This window comes from Phaseolus vulgaris, chromosome 7 (assembly GCF_000499845.2).
Source record: "Phaseolus vulgaris cultivar G19833 chromosome 7, P. vulgaris v2.0, whole genome shotgun sequence".
Taxonomy (NCBI): domain Eukaryota; kingdom Viridiplantae; phylum Streptophyta; class Magnoliopsida; order Fabales; family Fabaceae; genus Phaseolus; species Phaseolus vulgaris.
This window is the reverse complement of record NC_023753.2, coordinates 22,976,000-22,993,889: the sequence shown is the minus strand read 5'-3', so window position 1 is coordinate 22,993,889 and position 17,890 is coordinate 22,976,000. Positions and strand designations below refer to the sequence as shown.

At 35.1% G+C, this 17,890-nt stretch overlaps 2 protein-coding genes and 1 non-coding gene across 3 annotated transcripts; 2 read left to right on the top strand and 1 right to left on the bottom strand.

Moving 5' to 3' along the window:
• Window positions 1-494: 494 nt before the first annotated feature.
• Window positions 495-2,325, top strand: LOC137828801 (uncharacterized). The gene has a single exon (XM_068635508.1). The coding sequence runs from the start codon at window positions 562-564 to the stop codon at window positions 1,969-1,971; it is 1,410 nt and encodes a 469-aa protein (XP_068491609.1). The 5' UTR covers window positions 495-561; the 3' UTR covers window positions 1,972-2,325.
• An 8,448-nt stretch (window positions 2,326-10,773) lies between these two features.
• On the bottom strand, window positions 10,774-16,585 carry LOC137828618 (coatomer subunit alpha-2-like). Its single transcript, XM_068635265.1, has 4 exons — window positions 16,047-16,585; window positions 15,479-15,973; window positions 11,489-14,483; window positions 10,774-11,102 (listed from the first exon to the last, which is right to left on the bottom strand). The coding sequence occupies exons 1-3, from the start codon at window positions 16,252-16,254 to the stop codon at window positions 11,530-11,532; spliced, it is 3,657 nt and encodes a 1,218-aa protein (XP_068491366.1). The 5' UTR covers window positions 16,255-16,585; the 3' UTR covers window positions 10,774-11,102; window positions 11,489-11,529.
• A 368-nt stretch (window positions 16,586-16,953) lies between these two features.
• Window positions 16,954-17,027, top strand: TRNAI-AAU (transfer RNA isoleucine (anticodon AAU)). The gene has a single exon. It is a non-coding gene; the product is annotated as a tRNA-Ile (tRNA).
• Window positions 17,028-17,890: the final 863 nt, after the last annotated feature.

The window sequence follows — 17,890 nt, the reverse complement described above, 5'->3', positions numbered from 1 at the left end:
TTTTACTCACTTGTATATTTTTATTCCTTTTTTGTTAATTCTTACATAATGTAGAATTACTCCCTCGTTATTATTCACAACTATGAATTATAAAGTTAAAAAGTTTCGCCTCATTATCTCTATTTAATAAAACATGTTTAAATTCTAACAAAAACAAAGAAAAACTTAAAAAAAATCATAGATAGCCCTCTCGCCCACTTCCTTCCTTTTCCCCCTCCCATGCTCTCCACTCTTCATTTCCCTCTCTCCACCATTCAACCCAATCCCACCTTTTTTTTTTTCTTTTTATCACATTCTTCCAATGCAATGTACTTTAATTTTAATTAAATCATTTATTCACAATTATTTATTTTAATGTTAAATCTAATGTAATTATCTTAAATCACTTTAAAAACATAAGAAAATAATTGAATTTTTAAAAAATAAAACATGAGAAATAGTAATAATTTATCAAAAAATGATATATTTGCATGAAAAACAAAATATTGAAGGCTAAAAACGTTTTTAAAATTCAAATGGGGTGCGGGTTTAAGAGCTGGGTAGTCTTTCAGCTGTGGTTCTATGGCGGCGTGGATGCTGACTCTCACGCCACCTTTGGAAGCAGAAAACGCATTGGAAACGTCGCTGAGGGAAGCCTTTGAGTCTGAGAAAGCATCTCTGAGACCCCCTTTCTCCTTAGCCATTCCAAGCCCCGACCAATACACCCTCCTCAACCGCGCTATCCTTCACGGCGTTTTAACGGAACCCCAATTCGCCAAAACCCACATCAAACACTTGCACGCCATCGTCACCGACGGCTACGCCGCCTTTGTCACCCTCCTCCTCAGCCTCGTCAACCACCTCTACCCCAAACTCCTTGCATCCGTCAAAACGCAGTTACTCTGGCTCACCGATCAAATAGTGTGCGTTTTGGGCGTCGGCTACGACGCCGTTTTGGTCTCCCTTTTGCGCCAAATCGCTGGCGCCGATTGTGGCGATGGCAACTTGTGGCTCTGCTCTAAGTTGGTCACCCTCTTTCTGGAACAGTGGGACCGCTTATTGGAAGACTCGCCCCACGTTTTGTCGTTCGCGTTGTACACGTTTCTTAGGGTTTTGACGGATCATTGTAGGGGTGGTAACGTTGAAAAGTTGGAGACTTTGAAGCGGTTGGAGATTCATCTGTGTGTGAAGATAGTGAGGGAAGAGTTTCACTTGTGTTTGAAAATTGGGAGGGATTTTATTCGCTTGTTGCAGGATTTGGTTCATGTCCCCGAGTTTAGGGCTATATTAAGAGACATTCTGTTTAATCCGTGTGTGTTTAATGTTGTGGGGTTTCAGTTTAAGGATGTTTCTCAGATTTACTCCACCAGGACTTCCAGTAGGTATTCTCTGCTTAGGATCAGTCCTGACATGGAGACCCAATTGAGGTTTTTGCTTACAAGCATAAAGTTGGGGCATCAGAAGAGGCATCAGGTTTGGTTTGCTAAGAAGTTTTTGAATGAGCCTGATAAAGAGTTTGTTATAGTTGATATTGTGAGGTTTATATGCTGTGCACACCATCCTTCAAATGAGATCATTCAGTCTGATATTGTTCCTAGGTGGGCGCTTATTGGTTGGCTTTTGACCTCTTGTAGGAGGAACCATGTTGTGGCTAATGTGAAACTGGCTTTGTTTTATGACTGGCTCTTTTTTGATGAAAGGGTGGATAACATTATGAACATTGAGCCTGCAGTTCTGCTTATGGTGCATTCTGTTCCAAAGTATGTTGACATTACTCATGCTCTTCTTGAGTTCTTATTGCATCTTGTGGACAGTTATGATGTAGAACGGAAGGGTTTCGTGGTTAAAGGTGTGTCATCGGCTTTTCAGTTGCTTGTGCGCAAAGGTGTGATTCGGTCGCTTGATGTCTTGATTTCTTGTCCTGCACTTCACCCTGGTTTGAAAGAGAGGCTGAAAAGCTTAATAGCATGTGGAACGGTTGGAAGCTCTTGAGGGATTCCTCCCAAGATAATTGCTGCCTGGTAGCCCACAGTATTGAGTTTCTTCAGATTTTGTCCTCAGAATATGCCTGACAGAAGCATGTACCACATACACACAAATATAAACCCCAATTCATTGGTAGCTAAGGATATTATAGAATAGAAGTCTGTATCAAGCAAGTGCACTCAAATGTAGGTTCTGATTCTTGTAAATTCAATTGATAGTTTTAGGTTATAACATTGTACATGGTCCCCTAAGGTCACTTTAAGTGTAGATTAATTCAAGGGTTTAACTTGCAGTTATGCCATGATCATGCTTGATGTTTCATTTGAATCCTTGATATTACTGACATGGTTAAAGATCTCAGAACTATTTTGCAGCTGCAAACGGTTTTTGAAAACCCTTCTGAAATTGGTGAAAACCAGGAGGGTCTAGCTTATTGCCACAACAAGTCGGATCTGTGATGCTATATCAGTATGTTCTTTTATTGCTGAAAACTGTCTTGAAAGATAAATCCTTTCTCTTTAAAAGAATTCATTAAGGTTTTGTTTGACAAAATTAAAAGATAAACTAGTTTCTTAGAAGTTCAGAACTAACTTATGACTAAGTTATTGGAATAGAAGTGAGAAGTATTTGACAAAATTAATTACTGATAAATCAATGTAAAGTCACATAAAATGATATAATTATAATTTCTTTTATGATATGAATAAAATTTATACTTTTTAAACAAAAATATATTATTATGTAATTTTAATTTTAATTTTTTTTAAATAAGTAAATTTTTTTCTATTTTTATTTATTGTTTCAAAGTTCTATGTGTTTTTTTTTATTTGGTTAAGTCATTTTATTTAAGTGAGTTTATGTGATGAATATTAATTAAAATTATTTTTTATTTATTTTTTAAAATTTAAATTTTTTCAATTTTTTTAATTTAAATTCTATAAAAGATTTTAAAAAATAATTAAATAAATATTAAAACATTGAAATAATTAATTGCTTTGATAAAATTAAAATAGGTAAAATAATTAAGCAAATGTATTAAAATATTATGGATAGTAATAAAATAAATAAGTAAAATAGAAATTAGAAATTCATTGATGTAGTTGATAACTTAAAAAAAATTAAGTAAACTATTTTTTTTAAATTACTAACTTTTATGTTATTTAAATTAATTTATAAACTAATCATTTATGTTATTAGTTAATTTATTGAACTTCGCATAAAGTTATATAAGATTTTGGATTATAGTTTCTTGTATTGTGTACAAAGAACAGTAATTATTCATCTCTTAATTCAACTACTGGTTTGAGAATTCTAGTAAATATTTTTACATTCAATTACAAATTGGGCTGATTTATTTATTTAAAGAATTCATTTCTGCTTATATGTATTTCCTTATTACTATTCAGTATGATGGAAAAAAATAGGCTGAGTTTCATTACTTGCTTAAGCTTCTGAATACTTTGTTTCAGTTTCTAAGTCATTCTGGTGAGTATAAGTAAAGGAGGCCTTCAGAAGAGAAATAAACGTGCTTCCGATCGAATGCTTGAAATTCAATGTACAGAGATTGATTAATTCTTTCAATGCATTTTTTACTGATAAATCTTTTCGCAATAAAATTTTTATTTTTTTTTCTAATCTTAGTGATTTTTATACAAAAACACACTAATTATTTTGTGAACTTCTGTCTTTTAAATACTAAATTACAAGAGTTAACTCTTTACATGTATACAATTAATAGTTGTTTTGATTATTAGTTTTTAAAATTGATTTTTTTATTTGTAATTTCATCACTCAACTTTTTTTACATAAGAACATCTTCACTTTAAGGGATCTTACTAAATCTTATTTTACTTTGAATGGATCATATTATGTTATATTCTTTTTCGTACTTTTTAAACTTTTTTAGTAGTTTTGTTTTAATGATGAGATTTACAAAAAAATTATAATCTAAAAAATAGTTTAATTATAATGTAATATTTCTATTTTCAAGTCTAAGTGTTATGTACAAAACTCATATCTTAAATTTAAAACTTATTATGTAACATCCCTATTTTTATTTATATTTGATAATATATTATGCATGCAATATCTAATTAACATATAAACATATACTATTTTCTCATATTTTATCTTAAAATATATCCTTCTTCTTAGGGATTTTAATATATACACAAAAGTTTAAAAACAAAACATCCAAAACAAAAGCATCTCATCCTCTGGCTACTCATTGATGAGCTTTATTATCTGCAACATCATCTGCTCTAATGTAATTACATGATCATCACATTAAAGAAAGCAAACACAAACAAAGAACCGGGTAAGCTAGCTATATAATTTTTTTTATATAATTTCAATTTCAAATTAATAAATATAATTCATCAAGTCTCATGCAATTTCTCAAAGCATCAAATGTCTATTAAAATTCATAATTCATTTTTCACATGTCAAACTTCTACTAACTCATAACACATAGACACTTAACTCTACTTCCGGAAGACTCATGTATTGAAATTAGAATCATGAGACCTGCACATATCATATTACTCGTTGTGAATCCACAGAGTCATGCACATAAACATCTCAATATCTCATCATCTCATATAACATGGTAAATCCATCTGACCTGAAAGACCAGATTATATTTCAAACCGCAGAAAAAGTCTTATGAATCTTCTTCGACTCTCACCAACTGAATAATTTCATTTATGTGATTCCATTATATCAGTAGTGTCGGGATCATCTCATTACGAGCCTAACAAATCAATACACTCTAACAACAATCTAAACACGGTATTTTCTTTCCTAAAATACTATGTCTTGATCACACTTTAACATCATTGCATACTTCATTTTACACATCAATACATCATTCAGTCACATCACATTTTAAACTTTTATAAGCAATCCAAATATATCTCAAAATTCACTTAAACACATAACTAAGTTCCTTTAATCATATTTTTAAATAAAATTTAGAATGTAAGTTCATGTGCTTCCCTCAGTGCTGAAAATTATAGTAAATTGCTTCAAGCATTTCAAGAAACTCATGAAGAAGCTAACCGATTGGTTCTCTCAAACAACCGTTTGAAAGGGCTTAACAACTGGCTTGAAAAGAGGGTTAAGACACTTGAAGAAGAGCTGGAAAAATCAAAATTTGAGTTTGAAAAACATTGCAAAAACTCTTCTCATGTGTGTGACTCTCTTACTTGTGAAAATTGTGAAAATCTTGAAAAGAAAGTACATTATCTTGTTAGAACTGTGGATAAGCTTTCAAATGGAAAATTCAACTTTGAGAATGTCTTGGCATCTCAAAATTGTGTTTTTGGAAGAGCTGGATTAGGTTTTAATCCACAGAATCGGCAAGATAATTTTTCAAAGAAATTTTCAAAACAGCCAGTAAAAAAACCGATTATTAAGTCGAAACAACCGATTGTTACATGCTTTTATTGCATGAAAAGAGGTCATTCTGTCAGATTCTGGAAAAATAAGGAAATATTCTATTCCCAGAGGCTTTATGAAATGGATTCCTAAAGTTTTTGAGGTTTTAAATGTTGAATGTAAATCAAATAGACCTACATTTGTAAGGGGACCAAACCTTGTTGCTTGAATTCATTTTTATGCAGGGAAACTAGAAGAACATGAGGTTCTGAGTCATCTGATCAGGTTCTTGGAAGGAAAGGATTAAGACTGGAACTGAATTAGAAGTATGTACCAGTCCAAGCCTTTTCAAAAGACAAAAGAAGCTCCTTGATAACAAACAAATGACTCATTGAAGGGACTTCATAAAAGGATAAGACTTTCCTTATCTCTGTCTTTGTTTTTTAATTACTATTTCATATTTAATTCTCTTTTTCAAATGAGCACTTACATCTGTTTTGAACCTTTCTCAGTCTATGTTGAAAATCTCAATCTGTCAACATGCTGCAGGAAAAACAACTGATTGTTTCCTCGAAATAACCGATTGTTTCTTCTCTGACAGCATTGTGAAAGAATTGAATTAATTCCTCTATTCTTTCTGTCTATTGCAGATCTCAACTATAAAAGGATCCTGAGTCAATAAAGCTGTCTTGAAAGCTTGATTGTATTCTGGAGGAAGTTACAACATGTCATAAAGGAATATATTCCATATCTTGAAAATTCAAGAGCCTTTATGACTAGTCAAAGATCACATGTGATGACCATGTGGTTTTATGCTCTTTTCTGACGTTTTCTATGCAGGTCTTGGTCCAGTCTTTTCTTCTTAAAGACTGAAACCCACTCATACCAATTGATCACAGTAGGGTTCAGTTATGCTATAAAATCTGGTGCAGCAGTTCTCTCTCACAAAAACAATCAATTGGGCCATCTTTTGCTCTCTTTGTGTGTGAACCTTTGCCTCTTTTTTCTGCTATCATGGAGTCCACTCCACCTACATCAAAGAGGATCAAAACAAGGGTTGTAAGGTCTAGAGGGAGACTTGAGGGCTGATTTTCAGGGGATAATGAGCTCATTGAGAGATATCATTTTGAGAGAAGCACAAAGGTGATCAACAACCCAAAAGTTGTCTCCTTTGATTGGCTGAAAAGCCAAAAGCTGGACAATGTGAGAAAGCTTCTCAAGGATCAGTTGCTGAGAAGATTCTTGGGGATGAAGGGAAACATATACCATGATTTGATTCGGGTATTCTACACCAACCTTAAGTTTGAAGGAAACAACCTTGTTTCTCATGTGAAAGGTGTAGACATGGAGACTACCCATGATGTGTGGGTTGCAGTAACTGGATTAAAGTATGCTGGTCTAAGGATTAATAAAGGAAATTTTGGAGTTGTGGAAGACTTCAACAAAGTCCAATACTACAAGATTTGTTTGAAGAATCAACAAGCCCAAGTGAGAACTTGTTCTGTTTGAGGCTTGAAGTTAGATGAAAGGGTGTTTGCTCTTATTGTTACTTGGATTCTAACTCCAAAGGGGAGCAACCATTCTGTTTTAATAGAAGAAGATCTTGTTTATATCTACTGCATCATGAAGAAGATCAAGATCAACTGGATTCATATCTTCAAAGAACATATGCAAAAATCCATGAGGTTAAGTGACTACCAATATCCCTATGTTGTTTTAATCTCTAAATTTTTGCTTTATTTTGAAGTGAATCTTGAAGATGAGACCTCTGAGTTGGTTGGTTAAATCAACACAAGAAATGAATAATGGTTCTCTAAGCAAGACGGGATTCACCAAGATAAATGGAAGATGGGTGAGCAAAGATGGTGATCATGGTGGTTCATCAAGTGTTGCAGCTGCTGATTTTGATGAAGAAGATCAAGCTGTTGATATGGATATCCACAATGTAGAACAACCTGCAACTAACTTTGATGCTGGAACAAGTGCATGACATCAAGGGGATGAGATTCCTTTTATGTCTTCTTTTGAAAGATACATGGTGAATAGGCTTGATGGCTTGCTGAAAATCAAAGAAATCTCCATGATCTTTGTGTGACCAATTTCCAGAGCATTGACAACAGATTTCAGAGCATGGACACTCGTTTTCTGACCCTGGATGAACAGATTGAAGTTTTTCAGAACCAGATCTTTGAGCTTCAATATGGCAAGGATGACTGAAGAAAAAACAACCGGTTGAATGCTCGAAACAACCGATTGTTTTTTACCAGTATAAGTGCTATTTCTTTTAAAATTTTGTTTAATCTGGAACAATTTCTATTTTATCTCTTTTTATACTCTATTTGTGAAGACGAATAGGGGGAGTTTTTATGATGTGTTGTCTTTAATTCTGCAAACTCTATTTGATTAAGTAACTAACCTGCTGCCATAGATGTTGTATATTGCTTAAACTTTGTTTTGCAGGAACTGCTTCAGATTCAATCAAGTCCAACACAAGCAAGTCCAACACAAGCAACCAGGGATTTGTCTTCATCAAATAGGGGGAGATTGTTGAATCAAGTGTGATCAAAGCTTTGAAGAATCCAAATCCTAGCGTTTGATGGAAGGCTGGAGTTGCTTGAAGTTGCTGCTGTGTTTTAGATTAGGATCTGGGGTAGTTTATCTTTGTAATCCACTCTTTTTTGAATTAAAGCTTTAGTATTTTCAAATCTTTTAAGTTTAAATTGTTTTTCAAATTAAGTGAAAAACAACCTGTTGTTATGTCGAAATAATCGATTGTTTTGTACTTAGGTATTTTTGAAAAAGTTTGAAAATTGTTTTGGTTGGTTGACTTGCTGTCAAACCAAAACAACCGATTGATTCGCTCTTTCAATCGATTGTTTGTTTGAAAATCCTAACAGAAACAGTTTTGTTGGTTAAGTGAGCTTTAAATGATTTCATAACTGAATACGCTCATGCTTTAAATGCTTTGACCATTCTTTGAATGTTATAAATAGTTTGTTAATGTTTTATAACAAACAACAAGAAAGAAAAACATATTTGAGTTTTTCAAAGAGCTTTTCAAAGATTTGAGTTTTCAACTTTGAGCTTTGGTTTATCAAGAGAGCATGGAATAAGATTACATCTGTATTGTTTTCAGTTGATTCTGTAACAAGTGTAATTCGTTCTGAATACTTTGTACATTCTGGTGTTGTGAAGCCAAGAAGGGTTTTGTGCTCTTGAGGTTGTCAAGATCAACATTCTTGTTGTGTGTGCTGAGCCAAAGAATGTGTGTTTCTTGGGGGGATCAAGGTCACTTCTTTGGTGGTGTGTGTATGTAATCTGGTTTTGATTACGTAGTGGATTCCCGAGTGGTTTCTAGAAAACTGGATGTAGCTCTTGGTTTAAGAGTGAATCAGTATAAACTGTTTGTACATCTCTTTCTTCCTTAAACTCGTTAAATTCAGTTGTTGTTATTTTTTACTGGTATAAACAACCAATTGTTTCTACGAAATAACCGATTGTTTTACTGGTGCTTTACTGTTTTGAGCCTTGTTTCTTGGCTTAACTTTATTCCTAATCTGGTTTCTTGCAAAGAATTTAATTCTAGCTTAAAAAGTTTGCGAAAACACTCTTTAAACAATTCATCATCCCTCTAGTTTAAAGTCATACATTCTAACAAACAGCATTATCCTTTAAGTGATTCATCAAACTATTTAAATATATTCATTTACTTATTCAAATAAAAAATAATATAATTTTATAACATCTATCATATATAAAATTTCACATGCAAATCTCAATCAACTTCTAATATACTTAAAATAAACAATCGTGCAAGAAAGTTTGAGACTGGTAAACCACATCATCCCACATTTTGGTCTTCTAGTCTAGAGTTCTATTGGAGATTAAGACTAACTTCCCTTACTTGAACTTAAGCAGATGCTCACTAAGAACTCCAAATCTACCAAAAGCTTAAAGGTAATTAACCTGCACCACAGAGTCTTGATCAAAAGTCTAACTATAACACTAAGACCCTAAACTAACAGAGATTCACCCTAAAGCTAAAAGAGTCACATGCAAAGCAAAGACAGATACAATCTAACAAGTTCAAAATTTGATTAAAAAATAAGAACAAAAATTAACTTACTCTTTTAGAGATTCTGATCAGGGAGTCTTATAGTCCTCATTCTCAGGAGTCTAATGACGGACTCCGATCGTCAAACAATGAGCAAGGAGATCAAAATCTTAGAAAGAATAAAGAAGAAAGGAAAAAGAAAACTTATAGAAAGATAATGATTCTTTTAAAATGAAAATTGAATAACTAAATTTTCTATTTATATATTTTTTTATTTTAATAATAAAATATTCAGATGTTATTTAAAATATACTCTAAAATTATTTCCTATATCCTTACACCTAAAACCTAAATTTTTAATTTAATATTCTATCTTGCATAAAAATGTTTTAAGCAATTGGATTAACATATTTTATAATATGTCAGAACACTTAGAGAAATGTTTAAAAGATTGATAATAATAATGATGATTAATATGAGAAATATCATAATTAGTTTTTATAAATGATAGTGTCTTATACAAGGGTACAAATTAAATAATTTCAATTATTAATTTTATATATAATTAATTTTTATAGATAAATTTGCTAAAAATAGTTTAAGATAATTAATTTTATATAGGTACAAATATGTCTAAAATAAGTTTTTATTCAAGAGAAAGGTTCACCAAAAAAGCTGTTAAAAATAATTATAAACTACAAATTTTCACATTCATAAAATCAGTTTATTCTTTTAACATTTTGCCCTTTGCAAGTTTAAGTCACAGTCCCAAAGCTTACAAAGTTCTGTACAATTTTTTTTATCAAAACGGCAAAGTTTTGTGCACTATTTGATGAATAAAACATTTTCTAGTTACTATTAATTACAAAAACGTTGCTTCGTTTTTACATTTTTATTTTCATAATAATTTATAAAAAAAATTGTGAAAAAAGATAATGTTAAAATAATCGTTTTCTCCTACAAAACTTGAAAAAACAAATTGAAAATAAGGTGCAACATTTTTATAATTAAATAAAAATAAGACAAATTTCTAAAAGTAGTTAGCACTTAACTCCTCTGTTTACAAACAAAGCAAAATTCCTTTAATTAAGAAATCAATTATAGTGAATGTAAACTTCTGCCCGTAAAAACCACAATTATAATGCTTGGTAATCAAATATCCAAGTTTTATCAAAACAGTTTCGTATAACTTGTTCATGGACAACTTCTCCGGGGAACACAACAGAAAAACCTTATTTGAAAATTTAGCAGTTCATTTTCTATCTCTCGTACTATTTTTGGCCATCAACAATATAATGAGTAGGAATTTATTGACAATACAAAGATGGGTTACTATTATGCTTGTAGCACAACTATAAGGTGCTACTCTGTCCCAGTTTAACTTGTGAAATTTCATATCCATATTTATATTTGAATGTGCAAATTAGAAGTTATGAAAAATAACTTCAATTTAGATATATTAGTCAATTGAACTTTATCTAACCCCAAATCAAACATGCCCTTGCTATATCTACCCAGTACCTACGAGTGAACAATATTGCTAGGATTAAAAAAAGCTAATAAAGACACTCTATTAGCCCTCGTGTGCCTCACCGATAAGAAAAATGTAATAAAAATAAAAGAAGATGGCATCCTCATGCAATACTTTAAGAATTCTCAATGATAATTCTCGACGGTCATTGAGTGCACCTAGAACTTAATCAACCTGCAGGTAAATTGCAAGGACCAAATCAAATAAACAAATCAAGTGTCACATAACTACAAATAAACATTATTTTGTAACCAAGGGACCGAACCCCGACTAACACAGACATACTATGTACTTTGTCAAATAAAACCGCACAAATTTAACTCTTGCACAGCCTATAACCATCGTTTGATCTAAGTACAACCTTTCACATTCTTGTGTATGAAAAACTAACACCCCTCGGATACGAAATGGATTTATTACACTGAAAATCATTTTCAAGAAAAGAGAAGGGCAAGCAAAAGGGTGAAAAAGTAATTCCTCATGACTAACTCTTGCTTCTATCACAATGCCAAGAACATATTGACTAATTAATAAGGATTCATCTAGTGCTGAAAACTGACCCGAAACAAAATTTAACGTTGGACCTGATCCAGTAGTGCAATCAGCGTATCTGGGAAGGTGAACAAAGCAGGCCAGAAGCATCTGCCCCTATCACGGCAAGATCACAAACATTACATAGTTGCCCCTCTTGAGTTGGCACAAAACGTGAAGTACAATATGGGCAAGAGACATCCTTCTGTCCTCGATAGATTGGCACGTAGGTTGCACCACAAATTACAAATGGGTTGCGGAAATCATAGTTCAATTGGGTAGCATTAGTCATATTTCTTTCCGCAGCTGTTACCACTTGCCTTGCTGCCTTAGCTTGGTTTTCAATGGTAGGATTTGTTTCAAGTAGCCTCCGGGCAAAGTTAGCAGCAGTAGCAAGGTTCTTTGCCTTGAAGCAGACAGTCATTGCATTCTGTAAAGCTAACCTAAGGTGAGGTGTCTGAAGATTGCAGTGTGTAAAATATGCTGCAAGCTCCTGCTGCCGCGCTATATTGTCCTTAACTTCCCTCCTCTTCAATTCCATCTGCAGGCCCAAAACATACTCCTTCACTATGATAATTAGTTCCTTCACATCATCCACTTCCCTCCTTGACTCAACAACAACCAAAGGAATTGTATGAAGAATATTAACAAATGTCCGAAGGGCGTCACTGAATTTTCCAGCAGTAGTTAATTTATAACCAGCTCTAAGCTTTTCATCCAATTGAGACAACTTGAAAGGAAGTGTCGGTGGGCCTCTCACGTTTGCACTAGATGACTCAGTCCAGCCTCTTTCAACTGCAAGGGATATGACTGGAGCAGAAGAAAATGCCCGCAGATAGGAATGACTGCCAGTGTGCAGATCAAGAAACATGGATTTCAAGGGGGTAAAATTCGTAATTCCAAGTTGCCGGTTCAGTAACCTCATTGCAGTATCAAAATTTCCAGCAGCTGCATGATCAGCTGCAAGAGATGACTTCTGAATCCAAATATGACTTACAGGCATGCCAGGTGTTGGGGTCACAAAAACTGAAGATTGTGTACTGATAGAAGCTTTGGGAGTGTCAGCTTCAGGGCCCAGGCCTAAATCCTCCATGTCCCATCCACCCTCTTCATCATTTTCTTCAGCTACTTCTCCATCCTCCAAAATCGCAGCAACATCTCCATTTTGTAAGCCATCTGCATCAACTATGTCAAGCTCCTCACCCCAATCCGCATCAGCAGCCTCATACTCTTCCTCATCAGCAACTCCCCTACCTGTATTGTCTAGAACACCATCAAACATGCCTCGCATGACCCTGAGAAGAGGCCAATCACTTCCAGACATGACAGGTGATGGAGGCATCAAGAGAGAAGGTACTTTTCCTGCAGGCAATGATGGAACATTATCTCCCAGTTCAGCCGCTAGCCGCTCTGCAACATCATGCAGACCATGGACTGAAGCAGTGATGTAGGCAAGAGGCAAATGGCCCACATTCTCTAATATCTTGACACGTTCTCGAACATCACCCATATATAGGGCATTGTGAAACTGACCCATAACATCATTCTTGACTTCAGCAATTTTCAACATCTTTGATAGTTTCTCCAAGTTACCTGTGACAAGATAAAGGAAAGACAATCTCTCAAAATTTTTTGTTCTCTGGTATGCATACTCTACTATACCAGCATTGCCCTGGCGGAGAGCCTCAACCCCCAATCGGTACCAGTGATCTTTCTCATCAATTGCTGTAGCTGATGCAACTGCAATTTGAATGTTCCCACTCTCTAAAGCCAAATTGAACCGAATTTTCTCATCTTTGACAAAATGCAGTGCAACCTCAGGAAAGCCTTTCTGCTGTAGATAAGCGATCATAGCCTGTCCACAAAGCTGTGAGTTCCTTATCATGTTCATAACATGATCATATCTTTTCTTCAAGAGGGAAAGCTTAAAAATATACTCAGTTGCATCAATAATTATAGTTCTGTTCTTTCCATCCCTATCCAAGCAGAAGATTGTGTTTCCAGAGACCTTTGTGATATAAATTGGAATATCCAGTGTCTTTATTATCCCACTATCCCCATTGGGAAGACAGTATTTGACATGATTTAGTGTTGTATAAATGAAAACCCCATTTTCATCCCAGGCTCCACTTTTTACACGAATTGTCTCGTGTAGAGTACATTGGTGCACAAGTTTCTTGGTAGCAATTATAATGGCGTGTTTGCTGAGCAAAGCAACATGTTCCATGTCATCAGACCAGACAACATACTTAATAAAAGGAGTCTGTAGTTCACCAAGAACAATTCTTTGTTGAAGGTCAAATATAACAACCTTATCCTCTGACCTACATAGCAAGTTGCCAGTTCCAGCATAGAATATAGCATCAGTGGCAATCGGAAGGACACTCTTTTTCACAGTCTCATTCTTCAAATTTTTTATAAGGACTTGATTGCTGCTTTTATCAAGCACAGCAAACCGATTACGAGCAACAAAGACTGCTGAAGCTCCGTGACCTCTTCTTGCTTCTTGCACATCACCCCTACCATAACTGTCCTTTGATATGCAGTACAACTCATAAGATCCACCATCTACCTCTGAACACAGAAGAAAAGCATTTTCAGTTGGGCTATAGGAAAGAGTTTTTGGACATTGATTCAAGCTTAAAGTGCCTGGCCTTCGAAAGGGAAGTACTTGTACTTCTTTTTGTGTTGAGAACTCATAGAAACACAAGAATCGATCTTTGGTGTAGAACAATGAATCAGCACTAACAATAAAAGCAGGCCTTTCTCTCTCCAACTTAAAAACGATCATGCCACTGTCATGACCAGCTGCCAACAGATTCATCTCAGGATGGGCCGCAAGAATCCAAAACCTGTCATGCTCTCGGCGAAATGTTTGAATTCCAGTTCTCTTTGTTGCATCCCATATCCGAATACTTTTATCTTCAGAATTTGACACAATGATATCCTGTTTGGCATGGAACATAACACATGAAACATTATTCATGTGCCCTCTCAAGGTGTCCACTTCCCATGCCTTGGTGTCTGAAAATAGAGATAGAAATCTTTAACGACATAAACAATACCAACTCAAACACTAGAGGTATGTTCCACACTGCATCCCACAATGTTTAAGGTTCCAAAAAAACAGGGTATACATCAAAATATTTACTTCTCTTTGATTCCCTACTCACTTTTTATTTTAAAAACTTTTTCTAAAATAATTCCACACTACTCATCAATCAATTTTCTCATCCTACATTTAACAAACAGAAATGTGCTCATGGAACAAACACATTGTGAAATGTACTCAAGGAATACAAACAAGCAAACAAAGAACAGTTCTTGAAAACAGAAAACAAACAAGGGTTTTAGTTTTCACCTCAACAACTACTGATGTGTTCGGTAATCAGTGCAGAACTCGATATGGTGGTTTATGGATGTTGAATGATATTTTTGTAGAAAAAATACGTTGTTAGATTGTTTTCATTTTTCAGCAAAAATCAAATTTGAATAGGAACAGAAAATGCAGATTCCACACCAAGGCCAAAATTCTATACTAAGTTTCAGTCCAAACTATCCTTTGAGATAAAAGTTCTCAAATATAAGAGTGGGTTTGATTCCTACTAATAAAAAAGATTTTAGCTTCAAAAACACAACTAAAACAAGGCTGTTCAATAAACTGAGGGTGGTGGCAAAAGTCGAATAAGATGAAGAAAGAGAAGATGAAAAAACATCTCCCAGATGTTTCTGTGTTCTGGTTTCAAGAACACTTGTTTTAGAAACAAATTTAAAAACTTTAGAGACTCTGATCGAGAATTTGATTTCTGAGCATCGAAGAATTATTCTGGAAATCATATTTTAAAACCAAAAAGAGAGAAAATAATCAAACAATCCCTAAATAACTTGCACTCACTCAGCCAAATACAATAATCAGAATAGCATCAATCATTCAACCCTATACAAAAATCCAGCAACTTGAGCATCGTCTAAACCGTGAAAATGGAAAACCAGACACATTAAAAAAATCAGTAATTTACCATTCATCCTCCAAAGTTTGACTTGGCGATCATCGGCAGCAGACACAATGAGAGGCAGAACGGGATGGAAGGAAGCCCAATTAACGCCGCGGTCATGGCCTTCCAAAACATACTTAACAACGGCATCAACGCCGCCGAAGAGATCGGTGTTCATCTGGCTGAGGCGAAGGATATCGTCCGCGGGGGACGCGGACTTCCTCTTTAGAGAACTGATGTCCCAGACGCGAACGGTCTGGTCGAGCGAGGCGGACACAACGAGATCTTCTTTGGGATGGAATAAGGCACACATGACGTAGTGATTGTGACCGGTCAAAACGGATATGCAGGTGCGCGATTGCCAGTTCCAGATGCGGATGGTTTGGTCGTCGCTGGCGCTGACAATCCAGGGGTTCTCGTGGTGGAACTGGACGGTGCGGATGTAGTCGAGATGTCCGAGGAGAGTGAAGAGGCACCTGTGGAGCTTGTAGTTCCAGACCTTAATCTTGTAATCGTCCCCTGCGAGATTAGGGTTAGTGAGGCAGGGATCTAAGGAAAAATGCACAGATCTAAGAGAGTTAGTTACAGTTACCTCCGGAGACGAAGAGAGGCTGGGAGTGGTGGAAATGGACGCCGCGGACGGGGCCATCGTGCTCGTCGAACTTGTCGATTAGGGTTCCCATGCGGTAGTCCCAAAGCTGGATGACGCCGCTGTGGAGACTGGCGAGGATCCATGGGCGCTTGGGGTGGAAGCTCAGGCCCTTCACTCTGTTACTCTTTGTCTCGAATTTGGTCAACATGTTGGGAAGAAAGTGATGCGGTTAGGGTTTGGCTTGGAATGGTTTGGAATGAGATCGGAGAAGGGGAAGAAGAAAAGGAAGAAGAATAATGAGGGTTTTGGGAAGATGAGATTCAGATCTGCGATCCCTCGTCACCCTCGAATCGAGCATATCCCCCTTACTACTGGTAGAGTGCCTTCTCATTCCTCTCGCTATATATACCTCGCGTTATTCCTTCTAATTCTTCTTCCTTTTCTCAATATCCTCACCACAATTCTATTCTCATTTTCATTTACTTCTCCTCGCCAAAATAAATAATTCAGATCTATTCTATCTAAAACTAATTAGATATGAAATATTTTAAATCATTGCTCATTTTTATACTTTCTTAACTTAATTCATGTTTGGTTAATGTATTTTTAATTAATCATTGTTTATGGAAACTGTATCGGTCAGTACCGGATGAGCCAGTTTTGGGCCTAGTAACCTACTGAGTCAAAGAACATCTCAAGTTACACAATAATAAGAGTAACGACAGTTATAATATCACTTAATGAGTCACATTCATATTTCAAAATATGCGAGAAATATCTCTGACAAATCAGCTAAATACGAATTAACTGAAATATGTTACAAATATTCTCTAGATATTCCAATATACTTATATACCAATATAACTCCCTATTAATCAGAGATCACGATGCATGTTAATCAATATGTGGCCTATTAGCTCAGTTGGTTAGAGCGTCGTGCTAATAACGCAAAGGTCGCAGGTTTGAGACCTGCATGGGCCATTTTTTTAATTTGCAATATGATATCTTAAAACTTTTTTCTGAACCATAATTTTTATGGTACTAAGTAGAAACTAAGATGTCGCTTCATATTATCATGATCTCTCTCATGAGAGAATTTTTTCTTGTTACTTGATATAAAGTGTAGTAGTGTAAAAGTACATGTTTAGGAAAGTCGCTCAAATACTAGCGACCCCTACCGACCGCACGGATATTATCGCCACGCGCGACCAGAATCAAATAGGAGTTTTTACTCCAACCAAATTTATCGAGGATGAAGCCTCGAACAAAATAAATTATTATCACCCCGCGACTAGAAAATAATATTATCGCCTTGCGCGACCAGAATAAAATAAAAGTACTCTGATTAAATTCATCAAGAATAACTCTTCGACCAACTCAAGTTAGTATCGTTTCAGGCGATCAATATTAATAGGAGTTTTCACTCCAACTCATCAAGGATAACTCCTCGACCAGCTGAAATTACTATTACCCCACACGATTAGAACAAAAATAGAAGTCTTCACTCCAATCGAATTCATTGAGGTCAACTCCTCGACCTGTGAAATTGCGATATGTTACCGTCTCACACGAACAGATTAAAATAGAAGTTTTTACTTCAACTGAATTCATCAATTCTACTCTAAAAGCTCGACTTAGCATTAGCCATATCTCCTATTTTTTAGGGTAACTACAAGTTATTTGAGGAAACTTACAGGCTCGGTTAGCCATTACCAATTACATCAATTTTTTATTACGGATTCGACCAAATTATTCTATTATACTTTGTCAAGACCACACCATCTATTTTGGTGATTGAAAAGCATTGCTAAAGCTTTAACTACAACTTATTAAAGACACATCGC